Source organism: Dunckerocampus dactyliophorus, chromosome 8 (assembly GCF_027744805.1).
Source record: "Dunckerocampus dactyliophorus isolate RoL2022-P2 chromosome 8, RoL_Ddac_1.1, whole genome shotgun sequence".
In the NCBI taxonomy this organism is placed as follows: Eukaryota; Metazoa; Chordata; class Actinopteri; order Syngnathiformes; family Syngnathidae; genus Dunckerocampus; species Dunckerocampus dactyliophorus.
In genome coordinates this window covers 27,948,615-27,962,819 of record NC_072826.1, presented here as the reverse complement: position 1 = coordinate 27,962,819, position 14,205 = coordinate 27,948,615, and the positions used below count along the sequence as shown (strand labels likewise).

Sequence of the window (14,205 nt, the reverse complement as noted above, 5' to 3'; positions counted from 1 at the left end):
AATGCTGACTTTTTATATCCTAATTATGACTTTTTATCTTGGAATTTCAACTTTTTATCTCATAACTTCAACTTTCCTGTCTCAAAATTAGAACTTTATCTCATAAATATGACTTTCTCTCGTAATTTTGACTTTATTTCATAATTATGACTTTTTATCTGATAATTATAAATTTTTATCTCACAATTTCAACTTTTTATCTCATAATTATAAATATCTTGTAATTTTGACTTTTTATTCAAGATTCAAGAGAGTTTTATTGTCATGTGCATAGTACAACAGCAGTTATACTATGCAATGAAAATCTTATTCTGTTCATTCTCCCAAGAAAAGATTTTATGTCATAATTATGACCTGTATCTAATAATTATGACTTTTTATCTCGCAATTTCGACTTTTTACGTCATAATTATGACTTTTTATCTCATAATTTCTAGTTTTTATCTCATAATTATGACTTTTTATCTCACAATTATGACTTTTTATCTCCATCCATCCATCCACATTCTATGCCGCTTATCCTCATGGTCGCAGGCATGCTGGAGCCTATCCCAGCTGACCTGGGGGCCAGAGGCGGGGTACACCCTGGACTGGTCGCCAGCCAATGGCAGGGCACATATAGACAAACAAGCATTCACACTCACATTCATACCTATGGACAATTTAGAGTCTCCAATGAACCTAACATGCATGTTTTTGGAATGTGGGAGGAAACCGGAGTACCCGGAGAAAACCCACACACCCACGGGGAGAACAGGCAAAGTCCACACAGAGATGAACCCAGGTCTTCCCAATCTCCTGACATGCTAACCACTCGGCCATCGTCCGGCCACTTTTTATCTCATCATTTCAACTATTTATCTCATCATTTCAACTTTTTGTGTCCTAATTGTTTTTTTTTATCTGTGGTTGTGTGTGTTTTTGTTGTACGTTACAAACAAACATGTATCACTGTTGGTCATCTAACACAGGGTTTCTTCACCTTCTGATCATCAAGCGCAGTGTTTCCCCAGCCTGCAATCTCTGTGTGCATAATTGGCTATGCCGCATTTGCAAAAAGTAAGTAAAACACATGAAAAGCAAAACAAAAAAGCACCTGCTGCTCGTTGAGAAGAGCAATACATGCAAGCGATTATCTAGAGGGGTCTGATTGCTCGCTCAGTTGGCAACACTGATAATAATAATAATAATAATAATAATAATAATAATATCCCCACTCTGGCAGACCAAGTGCATTATAATGTGTTTATAAGTGCCAATGAAGCAGGTAGCGCCAAATTTACAGTATGTGTGGCGACCCGCTACAAATAAATGAAGGTCTGGGAAACACTGAAGTAGGCACGTCATTTTCTTGGCAAAGTGCGTTTTGATTCATGTTTCTTGTGTTTTTGTCATTGGTTTATTTACAGTATGTGTCCATGTTGCGGCAATATAGGATGAGCTTCGGTCCTAAGCTAAATATTAATAAAAAATTTTAAAAAGTACACAAATGGCAGCAATTCACACAGTGAGCAAAAACATCAAATAATAATTTAAAAAATAGTACTTTAAATTCACATGAAAGCACTTTTTGACTTTTTAAGGTTAGTAACAAAATACTGTCTCATTTACATAACACCATATCTACATGCAGCGTGTAGCCTTCTTGTGTAAAGTTATAAAGTGGATGACAAGCAGCATGATACAGTCGTCCCCCTTTTATAGCGGGTAATTGGTTCCTGACCCGACCGCGATAAATGAATTTCCGCAATATAGGATTCAACGTTACTACATGGAATATTTTCATAGTTAGAGCATCGAAAACCTGTTTATGACTTTCTAAATACAACCTTTGCCATTATTAGAGCCCTGTAGTCATGAAAAAACACCAATACTGTCACTTTGACACTCCTATTATTCTTTGTTTACAACACATTGCTCAACTCGTATGCTGCAGTGACTAGCAAGCAAACGAGGGAGCTAACCTGTCAGCCTCAAAAGTATTTCTTCTAAACTTAAGAAGCCAAAAACTTACCACTTCCACACGGCATGGGAGTATAACTTTTTTTTTTTATGCTATCATGTGTGACATGCCATGGCTGACTTCATGACTTCATGTAGTGTTAAGGTAATGTAATGTAAGCTAATGTCGCAATGTTTTGTGTTATTACCGCCGCCTAGTGATCGGAATACTACATATCACTTGTATTTCCATATGTTTTGATAATAATAATAGACCAAAGTCTACCTCCAAACAGCCATCATTTATTAATTCATTCAGTTCTGAAAAAGCGCGATACAGTGAGGGAGCGATAATTGAACCGCAATATTGAGAGGGACGACTGTATCCCGTACTGACCCGACTATAAGACCACATTTCTTTTTTTAAGACAAAAAGAGATCCTTTTTTGTTTTTTTTTAAGTCGCCAGTGTTAGATTGCAACAAAAGAAAAGGATATCACATTTTTTAGCTGGTAGACCAGGGGGATCCAAAGTTTTTTCCGGTGAGGGCCCCGGACTGAAAAATGATAGGATGCAAGGGCCACCCTGATATTTTGTAAACTACTAAATGACATCATTTTTCTATACTATATAGTATATATAGTTTATTCTCGTAAAATGACAGACGTTTTTTTTTTGTCATTCTGACTTTTTTTTTTTATTTTATACTTTTTTTTTTTCCAACTTTCCAACAATAATTGCAATTTTAATAATTGTATAATAATTGTAATATTATGACTTCATTCTCATACTATTTTCACTTTTTCTCATAAAATTATCACTTTCTTCGACATAATTTTCCAAAAATTACAACTTTATTTTGTTTTGTTTCTTTAAAAAAGTTCTAAAAAATGACTTTTAAAAAAATTTATTTTTTGGTAATACTTCAACTCTACGCTAATAAAATAAAATTATTTTTCCTCACAATATTACAAGTTTATTTTCGTAAAATTGCAGCTTTTTTCTTGTTGGAAAACAACTTTTTTCTCTTCATATATTGACTTTATTCTCGGAAAATTACAGCTGCTTGTTTTTGTTATTTCAGATTTTTTCAAATTGATTTTAAACTGTATTTATTTCAACCTTCTTCTTTAAATAATCTTTGTAAATTTTCTTCTTGTAGTATTATGACTTTATTGTCATACTCTTGTCACTTTTTCTCATAAAATTCTAACTTTTTCCCAACATAATTTTCCAAAAAATGTACTTATTTTGTTTTGTTTCTTTAAAAAACGAGTTAAAAAATACAAATTTATTTTTCTTTAATATTTAAACTATTTATATTTCTACTACTAAAACAAAATTGTTTTTCTTCACAATATTACGAGTTTATTCTCGTGAAATTGCACCATTTTTCTCTTAATATATTGACTTTATTCTCATAAAATTACAGCTGTTGTTTTGTTGTCATTTCTGATGTATATAAATATTCTTGTGTTTTGCAGACTTTTTTCAAGGTAAAGATTGACATCTTATATTTGGGTCAAGACGGTATTTAACGTTCAAAAGAACAAAAAAAGTTTTAAAAAATGTTCAAAAGCCGGACATAATACATATATGTTTACAGTGGCCACTTGATTAGGTACATCTGCACATGCCTAAGTCATACTGAGCTGTTTTAAATATTTTGACCGCTTCCTGTAAATCACAAAACAACTCCAAATGCGCAAAAATGAGCATTATCATCTTTGTAAACACAGAACGGTGAATATAGCTCACTGGACTGTGCGGATGTACACATGCTTAGTATTGAATATTCATAGAATTACAGTGCAGACGTGACGCTGTCAGGACGTTTGGCCTTCTTGGCGGTCATCTCTCAGCTGGCCGTGGACAGAAAGGAGGAGGAAAGTGAAGGCTGTCGTCGTTTCATCTCCTGCTGCAGCTGCTCCTTCAAGGTGGACACCTGCACGGAGGACACAATGATGAAATTGAAGACAATTCGACAATACGGATGTACGGTATAGATCGATAAATACTAGTAGACAAACAGATTCAGGATTTAACGTACGTCCAAATCCTTGGACGACTGATATACTGCAAGACTTTTGTTCTACTTTTTTTTTTAATAGAAAAATATATATCATTCAACATAAAATATTTCAATTAATTTGTTAATTAATTATTTAAAACACTGTAATTTTAATTGATTTTGTTTATTTGCCAATTTTGTTCAACTTTTTTATTCATAAGCTGTAAAAGTGTAAAAGTGTCTCGACCTAAAGTTTAATTACAAAAATTGAAATGTGCAATTTTTATTTTAATTAATGAATTAGTCAATAAATACAAATTCAAATTAAATCAGAGTAAATTAAAATACCAACATGCTGTATATACTGTATTTTTTGGAAAAAGTCATAATCCTTTTATAGTGTATGAATGAAAGAGTAGAAAAAAACAGGCAAATTAAAAAAAGGTTGTTTTTTTTTAATAGGAAAAACAAAAGTCTTCCAACGATTTTGAAAGTAATGCAAATCCTGAAAATTATCTATCAAAAATGGGAAAATTTTAAATTAAAATTTCAAATAAAAATATTCATTTTATTTTGATATTTTTGTATTAGTTTTACCATAATTAATCCTTAATTTACCTATAATAAGTAGGGATGTAAAAGTCTTTGTTGTAAACGATTCGATACGCAACTACAACGAAAACTACATCAAATTTGATGTAAACGGATGTCAATTTTGGAAATATGGGCCATTATTTTATTCAAAAAATAATTTACAGTTAGAAATCCCACAGTTTTTGCATGTTTAACGCAAGCGGTGATTTTGTCCCACTTTGTTTGACGGTCCTTGAATACACTTTCTAACTTTGTCCCACGCTGCACAGATAGACTACTATCCTGTATTTTTACCCTTTTTCTTTCACCTCATATCTGCACACAAATGCTGATACTATGTGGGAATGCCTAAAGGTAAGATTTGATGACCTTATTGGGTGCTAATGTGCATATTTATGTGGTGCACCACTCTGAAAAACAAAATCCAGGCTCGTACTGGTGGATGGTGGCTCTGTATTCATTTTGTGCTTTTAATTTGAAGTTGTTCAACTTCATTGCATTGCACTGCATTGCCTTCTGCGTCCTGATTGGCTCAGGGACTGTAGTCCATCAATCAATCTCCTCCATGCCATGTGTCCTGTACAGTACAGAATGCGTTCAGCTTGCCTCATTTGCATAATTGTTTGATCGCTAGCAGTGTGGCTCTTTAGTGCAGTATGTTTACTCCCCGACAAAACTCACAATGTCGACTAAACGCTCTGCACCGACAAAGGCACCAACAGTTGCACCCAAAAGGCAGAGGAAGATGCCCAGAAAGTTGGAATTCTGGACATGCTGTAGGAAGGTAGAACTTACGCAGCTGTAGGGCGCCATTATGGAATAAATGAATCTTCGGTTCGTACCATAAAGAAGAAGGAAAATAACATAAGGACGACAGCAGCAATACATTTTTACAAGGATGCAAAAAGGGCTTTAACTGTCCGCAACAAAACCACAGAGAGGGCGCCTTTGCAGATGCCGGGGCAGAGGCATACATAAACAAACATATCCTGTAAACACAAAAAAATGCACTGTAAACAAAAAATAACATACTATAATAAATGAAAAAACATATCCTGTAAACACAAAAACATATCCCGTAAACAAAAAATATATAATGAACAAAAAAAACAAAAAATATTTCTACTACAGTACACTAATTTCACTTAACACTGGTATTTTTTTGGAACCTAACCCCCGCGTTAAACAAGGGAACACTGTACTCCAATGTAACTTGTATGCATGTTCAAATAAATTAAACCATTACCATTGCCATTACCATTACCAATTCTGCTCAATATTTGTTCCCGCTTGTGGCTCCACGTCCACCACTGCATTTCTCCAAACTACGGTGTGGGTCAAACAGGAAGTGCGCATGTTAATGCCGTGGCAAAAAAAATAGTGCAGTTCAAGGAACCTTCTGTTAACGCGTTAATAACGTGTTAACTTTGACAGTCCTCATTTTTTGTACTATTGACCAATTGACGGTCCACTCATCCAAAGATTGGCATTTTTATTTAAAATCCTTACATATTATTTGCTGGCGTAGAATTTGAATAAAAGTGTGTTTCGACAAAGTTTCTGTAAAGTGACACAGGACTTAAAGTTGGTCTTATTTGCGGAATGCCTTTTGTTCTGAGGAAAAAACGCAAGAAGTAATCAAAAAAGTCAAGGATGAAATGGTCATATTAAAGACATGGTTTGATAAAAACAGATTATCCTTGAACTAAAATAATACTATTTGGCAATAGCAGAAAGGACACGTACGACCAAATACAAATGGACGGAGTGGACATTGAAAGAGTGAATGAAAATACACTTCTGGGGTTCATGGATGAAAAAATGAGCTGGACATCTCACATCAAAAATATACAACAAAAGGTGGCGAGAAATACTTAAATATCGAATAAAGCAAAATTTGTTCTTGTTAAAAATGACTCCACATTCTTTACTGTTCTTTGGTATTACCATATTAGTGAATAATATGTACTGCACAAGATGTAGAATGGATGGGAGGTAGGATTAAATAAGCTTTGCTTCTTGTGGAACTGTGAAATGAATCATGTGATGTATTCCATTATAACTTGCATGCATGTTCAACTAAAATTAAACCAGACCAAAACCAAAACCAAAACCAAACCAAACAACACATTTTGAAACAATTCCACATGAAATGCTATGTAACACATAGCATAACTGAGACAGAATGTACAGCGCCTCTGCTGGCTGCAGAGCAACTCAATTACTCCAAGACACGACTGACACAATTTCAAATGAACTTCATAAAGTTGCATGCCAAGCACTCACAAAAGACATCAGCCCCAATAATTCATAGACGGGTATACCTGCTCCTCCAGACCTTTGACCCTCTGCCTGTGCGTGCGCTCCCTGGAGCCCAGAGTCCTCTCCAGGTCCCTGAAGCTGGCTCTCAGCCTCTCGGCCTCCTGCTGAGCATCATCACGCTGCCTGGCGAAACTCTCACACACACTGTGCGACTGCTCCATGTCAGCCATCTGCGTCTACTCAAAACACATAAATAAAATAGACAAAAGGATGTTTTATTTAGCAACGTGAGAGGGCCAAAACATTACAAATAGCTCTCAGTTTGATGCAGGGCATTTACGTATGTACCACTGCAAACTAGAAGCACAATAAAACAGCATAAAAACCTGATTGGAGCATCCCTAGCATTACCCAATAAAGTAGATGTAGTCAGAGAAAATAAGACATATTGGACATAAATAAGACAACATACATGTCGACTCACACGTTAGCAGTTCATTGTTGTTTTTCTTCTCGTAATATTATGGCTTTATTCTCATAATTTAACATAATTAAAAATATATATACTATAACTTTATTTTGTTTTGTTTATTTTAAAAACTTTTAAAATTAAATTTAAAAAAAACCTTATTTTTTTTAATATTGCAACTCTACACTATGAAAATGACATCACTTTTCCTCACAATATTAAGAGTATTGTCATAAAATTGCAGCTTTTTTCTCGTTAGAATACAACTTTGTTTTTGGTCATTTCTGTTTTGTTTAGTTTTTTATTTTTAACTTTTTTTATTTTAAACTTCTTCTGTGGGTTCATGTCTCACATAAGGATTGCGGATGATGGGCAAAATTAAAAAAAAAAAAAAAAAAGTGTTTTTCCTTTAAACAACTATGTATTCTTGTCATAAATGAAGCATTTCCATGCATAAAAATGGACAAATAAACTAACTAAATGAACCAAAATAGGGCCGCACGGTGGTCTAGTGGTTAACACATTGGCTACACAGTCACAGTCTGGAGATCGGGAGGACCTCCCCTGGGGCATTTCTTGTGGAGTTTGCATGTTCTCCCCGTGCATGCGTGGGTTTTCTCCGGGTACTCCGGTTTCCTCCCACATTCCAAAAACATGCATGTTAGGTTAATTGGTGACTCTAAATTGTCCATAGGTATGAATGTGAGTGTGCATGGTTGTTTGTCTATATGTGCCCTGCCATTGTGCTGTCCAGTCCAGGGTGTACCCCGCCTCTCGCCCAAAGTCAGCTGGGATAGACTCCAGCATACCCCCGCGACCCTAATGAGGAGAAGTGGTATAGAAAATGGATGAACCAAAATACAAATACAAGGCAGAAGAAGCATTCTAATTGTTAATGTAGTATTCTACATTGGCTACTAGGCCAGAAGTGATCGCAGACGTATTGCAAGGTGATCTAACAACAGGCACAATAATCATAATAATAACAACATGGGCTACTGTTTTCTGATTATATCTACTATATTGGGTAATACAAATGTAGAGGTGACTATAGGGGTGTTATTTAATGTCTAGAGGGCTCTAATAATGTTAAAAATCCCTATTTAGAAGATCATAAACAGGTTTTATATGCCATAACTACAAAAATATTCCATTTATTAAAATTGAATCCTACTTTGCAGAAATTCACTCATTGCAGTGAAGTCTGGAACCAATTAACCGCGATAAACGAGGGAAGACTGTGTATTTAATATTTTTAAAATATCTATACATATATATTTTTACATTATTTAAATGTGTGGACTGAATTTGTTTGTTTTTTGTTTTTTTTATAACAAACTGTTTTTAAAAATTATCCATACAGTCTTGAAATACTCCACTCAGTGTGTTGTGAATCTATAGAATACTGTATACAAGTACTTTTTCTAAAATGCACCTACATCATTATATGTATATAGATATAATACTTTTTTCCCTTGAAAAATGTCTCAAAAAGGCCAATCTTCTTTTCTTTGCAAACCAACCAGAGCGAGCCAGAGCTTTTCTTCCCATCACTCACACACACACACACACACACACACACACACACACACACACACACGCACTACCGCACGTGGCTTCCAATAGCTGTGTGAATTACCTGCAGCATGAGTATCTGCTGCTGGGCTTCCTGCAGCTCTTGTTCAGCCGTGTTCAGCGAGCGATCCAAGCGCTTTCTCTCGGCGGAAAGACGCATGCTGCCCTCTTCACTCTTTAGCTTCTGACGCTCCACCTGACAGGAGAGACGTACATTTTTAGTTTAGTTTAGTTTATTTGAACTTGAAGGTGATAATGGAATACATCTCATGAATCATTTTCACAGTTCCACATGTGCAAAAGGAGTAGGAAGAAGCAGAGCTTATTTAATCCTACCCCCCAATCTATTCTACATCTAGTACAGTACATACTGTTACATACAGTACTTACTGCATTCCATATCATGTTTTCTGTGATAGTCAGAATAATACATAATCCATATCAGTAAGTCCCAAAAATAAGTAACTAAGTAATAATAGTAATAATAAGTGATAATAAATAAATAATTAGATAAATATGAGTAAAGAATTTTTTTTTCTTTAAACAAAACAAAACAAGAAATAGCAAACGTGACAGAACATCATTGTGATGATCAAGACTCTTCTGCCTTGTATTTAGCAAACACCAACTGCTTGTATTGTTTTTTGAATGTGCTCATCTCTGTACATTGTTTGAGTTCCTTACTCAATCCATTCCATAGTTTAATTCCACACACGGAAATGCTGTGGGTTTTCAGCGTAGTTCTCGCATATAAGTGTTTTAAGTTTTGTTTTCCTTTAAGATCATATTTCTCCTCTCTGATTGAGAAATACTGTATGAGGTTTTTGGGTAATGAGTTATTATTAACTTTCTGCATTATTCTAGCGGTTTGAAACTAAATCTGCAAATTTTAAAATCTGTGATTTTAAAAATAAAGGGTTTGTATGTTCTCTATACTTGGCATTATGAATAATCCTCACCGATCTATTTTGCAATACAGTGAGTGAGTGAAGATTACTTTGTAATTATTACCCCATATCTCCACACAGTACGTTAAATATGGTAATACTAAGGAACAGTACAGAGTGTGGAGTGATTTTTGATCAAGGACATATTTTGCTTTATTCAATATAGAGATATTTCTCGCCACCTTTTGTTGTACAGTACATATTTAATATGAGATTTCCAACTCATTTTTTCATCTATTACAACCCCAAGGAATTTATATTCTTCCACTTTTTCAATATCCACTCCATTAATTTGTATTTGCTCGTACATCTCCCTTCTGCTATTTCCAAATAGCATTATTTTAGTTTTACTTATGTTCAGGGATAATCTGTTCCTGTAAAACCATGATTTTAATATGACCATTTCATCCTTGACCTTTTTAATGAGTTCTTGTGTGCTTTCACCAGAACAGAAAGCGGTGGTATCATCCGCGAATAAGACCAATTTTGAGTCCTTAGTTACTTTACAAATGTTGTTGATATACAAATTAAATAGTTTTGGTCCCAGTATGGACCCTTGGGGTACTCCACACATGGTGTGTAAACTCCCAGATGTGTATTCTCCTAGCTTTACAAATTGTTTCCTTTTTGCTAGGTAGCTTTTAACCCAATTCAAAACTAATCCTCTAATTCCGTACCTTTCTAATTTTGAAATTAAGATATTGTGGTTAATTGTATCGAAAGCTTTTGTCAAATCCATGAATACAGCTGCTGCGCATCTTCTGTTGTCTATAGCAGTAGTAATTTCCACCGTGATTTCGATCAGTGCCATAGAAGTTGAAATGTTGGCTCTGAAACCATATACCATTTAACACGCGGTTCACTATTAGTGGTGTGAGTTACTGTTTAGCTCTTGCACGGAAATGATTCCCGTCACCTTATCCAGCGTGTTCCTCAGGGCATTTTTATCCTTCTCCAGCCTCACAGCCTGCCTCTCGGCATCTTTCTTCTCCGTCTCCAGCAGGGCCACCGCCCTCTGCAGCGCCCGCAGACGCTCCTCCACAGCGGCCCGCTCCATCTGAGATGTCTGGGCGCCATGCTGGGCCTCAGCCAGAGTGGCCGTACGCTGACGCAGAGCCTGCCGCGCAATGAGCGACAAGGCGTCGTTGGTAGACAAGGAACAAGGACAAGAATATGTGCAAATTCTGCCTAGCAACAGGAGGCCACACATCAAATGAATATGTGATATCTTTCTCTGTTATCACCACCTCTTGGGTCTTGGTGACCTCGGTCGCCAGTTCCTCGCGTTGCAGCTCACTGTGATGCAGCTCGCTCTGCAGGTCGTGCATGTGCTCGTTGAGGGCGGCCATGCTGCGCCTCGCTTCGGTTAACGACGCCTGCGACTCGTCGATCCTCTCCTGACGGAACAAGCACACATCAGCCCATTTTCCTTTTGCACGCACTGCCTTTTTTCCCCCCATCTCCTACTTGGAGGTGTTGTTTCTCCTGCTCGGTCATGCTCAAAGTGTTCTGCAGAGAAGTCAGGCGACTCTGAGTGTTGCCATGAGCAGCCGCCACCTCCTGCAGGGTCTGGTTGAGGGAGATCGTCTTCTCTCGCAGCAGAGCTTCGTTTTCTTCGGCTTTCAGGAGAGCCTGACTCAATCGGTCCACCTCCCGCTGAAGCAGAGACACTCGGGATTCTCCGTCTGCTACCTGCAATTTGAGCAGCAGGAGACTATGACAAATTCTGTTTTTTCAAGGATCAAAACGCTCAGCTTTGGCACCAAAAAGGTTCTTGCTTGCTGCTTTTATTATTATGTCTCCTTCATGATTGCTATTTAATTTTTTTCAACACCTTTCATTTCTTTTATTTCCTTCATCATTGCTTCATTGATATCCACCATTTATTTACGAATTGTGTATTTCTGTGCACATTTGATTTCAACATCAATTTATTTATTAATTTATCCTTATTATCTGTACTCTTTTTAACTTCTTTTATTGTCGGTTATTAATTCTATTTTATTTACCGGGGTGCATGATAATTATCTGTCCAGAGAATTATCGGGCCAACATGAGGGAATTCTGATGTCATACCGATAAATCCGATAACGGCGATAACTGAAAAACGCTCCAATGAGGCGAGATTACGCGTACTGTGGGGGTGAGCAAATCAAGCACTCCTTTTTTTCCTGCCTGTGACGTTAACGCCACTCTCGTAACTTCCCCTGAGCTCACTTGTAAACAAACACTGTCAGAGGAAGACATTTTGTGTGCAAGTTGTACCAAATGCCCTGCGATGAGGGGACAAAAAACCCATCAAGCACACAAAAAAACACCAGGAACACCTGTGCCACAGCATTTGAAACGTGCAAAAGGTTTGCCAGAGACCTCTGTGGTGTCACACCGGATGCTCGCAGCGTGTGCTCGAATACAGTGCACATTGCTGGGCCACGCCAGGTGGCTCCTCCCGTTCTATACTCTGGTTCTCCTGATCTGGATAGTACTAATGTGGTAGTAGTAATGTCATGATATTTGATGAGGACAAATCAACAGGTACAGTTGGTCAAATCCTAATTTGTTTCATTCCTTCTTACCGCCAGGTGTGCACAAACTTAAGTTAAATCTAAATTTTAAAAAAGTAGCTATAAAAAAGTCTCAAGAAGCAGAACATTATCGGTATCGGTTTGGAAAAAGATATTGTGCATCTCTATTATTTACTCTTATTATGTTTTGATTTCATTTTGACCTGGATTTAAACATATTTATTTCTTCGTTTTCCTTTAACATTGCACAAGCTGTATACTGTCAGCTTTTTCATTATTTTTTTACTCATATTTGCTTATTAATATATTTTTTAAACACATTTCCATTCTTTTCTTTCTTCCTTCACTAATTAAACTGGTTATATATTCATAATTATTTATTTATTCATATTATTCACTTATTCTTAATAATTGATCATTCATGACATTTATTGTCATTGTATTTACACTTATGACACTTTTATTTGATTTTGTCCTTATTATAACATCTTTAGTTCTACCATTTCATTTTCAAGTTGTTAGTAAGTTATCCTTTCTTTTAACACCTTAACGCCTACATAGATGTATATACATAGATGCATATAAAAAAATGCTTGTGTTTTTGTCTTAAAGTAGATGGTAGATTAATTTTATTAAATATTATTAATCAATCAACACTTATTCCTTCTTTTTTTTCCTTCATCACTGGCCATTGCTGCTCATTCTCTCTTATTTTCTATTTAACTTTCTCTTTTATTAACCTTGACTTGTCAAGCATGTCTGAAACAAACAAACCATGCCGTACCTGTTTGAGCAGAGTGTCATGGCGATCGTGTGAGGCCTGGCTCTCGGCCTCCCGGTCCCCCATGCTCAGTCTGAGTCTCTGCAGCTCCCCCTCCAGACTCCGCCTGCCCACATCCACCCTGGTGGCCCGTGCTTCGGCCACCTCCAGCGCCTCCCGCAAGCGCCTTCTCTCGGCCTCCAGACGCACCTCTGCGGCTCGCTGCTTGTCCAGCTGATCCTGCGGAGATCAAAGGAAGTAAAATACATTCCAGCACCGTGGAACAAGTTGCAACCCAATCAGGAAATAAGCATGCATACATAATATTCTGTCAGTGTCTATGATGCAGAACGATTGTGAAAGGTTGGAACATAAGGCGCGCTGGCATGAGACGCCACAAGCAGCGAAAGCCCATCTGCTGCTATTTTATTACCATCCTCTGTTATTGTCACACAGTTGAATGTCACGTAGTGTTCCGTGACGCACAATCGTGTGTACCTGTATGTGTTGCTTCTCCATCTCACAGGCCTGCAGCATACGCTCCAGCTCCTTCACCCGGTCGACGAGGGCCCGCCTGTCTCTGTCGCCTCTCCTGGCCGCCTCCTCCTGCTGATGGAGCTGAAGCTGAGAGTGCGTCAGGCGCTCGTCCAGGCCTCGTTTACCTGCGAACGCACCCGTGACACGTTTGCTCGTGTGCTTGTGAGCAGCGGACGTGAAAAAGAGACGCACACCTTCTTGGTATTCTTGTAAGGTCTTCTGCAGCTGAGTGAGGCGGCTCTGCGCCAAATCTCCATCCACCCTCAGCTGGTCCACCTCACGCTGCAGAGCCCCCAACTGGCACAAGGCGTCATCCTTCATAGGACACATCTTGTATTTCAACACTGACAAATCTTCTTAAACTCATGCAAGATTCAGTTCTTCGTGTTACCCGCTCTCTGTGTGTATCACGAAGCTCCTGGAGGAAATCCTTGAGACCACTTCGTAGAGCGTCAGTGTCCAGCTCTAGCTGAGGGGGTGAGAGAGGGAGAGGCGTGTCCCCTCTCTCTGGAGACACAGCTCTGGAGCCCAAAGTGTTGTCAGGGGTGCTGGTGTGGAATTCTGAGAGAGGTAGGCATGTATTG

The 14,205-nt window shown here is 37.5% G+C and overlaps 1 protein-coding gene across 3 annotated transcripts in view; it reads right to left on the bottom strand.

The window, feature by feature from the left end:
• Positions 1-1,136: 1,136 nt before the first annotated feature.
• The window catches only part of LOC129186046 (rootletin-like), a 33,651-nt gene continuing 20,582 nt past the window's right edge, over positions 1,137-14,205 (bottom strand). For all 3 annotated transcript variants that reach the window (XM_054783864.1, XM_054783865.1, XM_054783863.1), the window contains 10 exons: positions 14,013-14,182; positions 13,816-13,936; positions 13,583-13,746; positions 13,109-13,324; positions 11,267-11,491; positions 11,047-11,196; positions 10,716-10,916; positions 8,917-9,048; positions 6,871-7,044; positions 1,137-3,886 (listed from right to left, as the gene is read on the bottom strand). In XM_054783864.1, the coding sequence (XP_054639839.1) occupies positions 3,800-3,886; positions 6,871-7,044; positions 8,917-9,048; positions 10,716-10,916; positions 11,047-11,196; positions 11,267-11,491; positions 13,109-13,324; positions 13,583-13,746; positions 13,816-13,936; positions 14,013-14,182 (1,640 nt within the window). In that variant the 3' untranslated portion in view covers positions 1,137-3,799. The remainder of the gene's footprint in view (positions 3,887-6,870; positions 7,045-8,916; positions 9,049-10,715; positions 10,917-11,046; positions 11,197-11,266; positions 11,492-13,108; positions 13,325-13,582; positions 13,747-13,815; positions 13,937-14,012; positions 14,183-14,205) is intronic.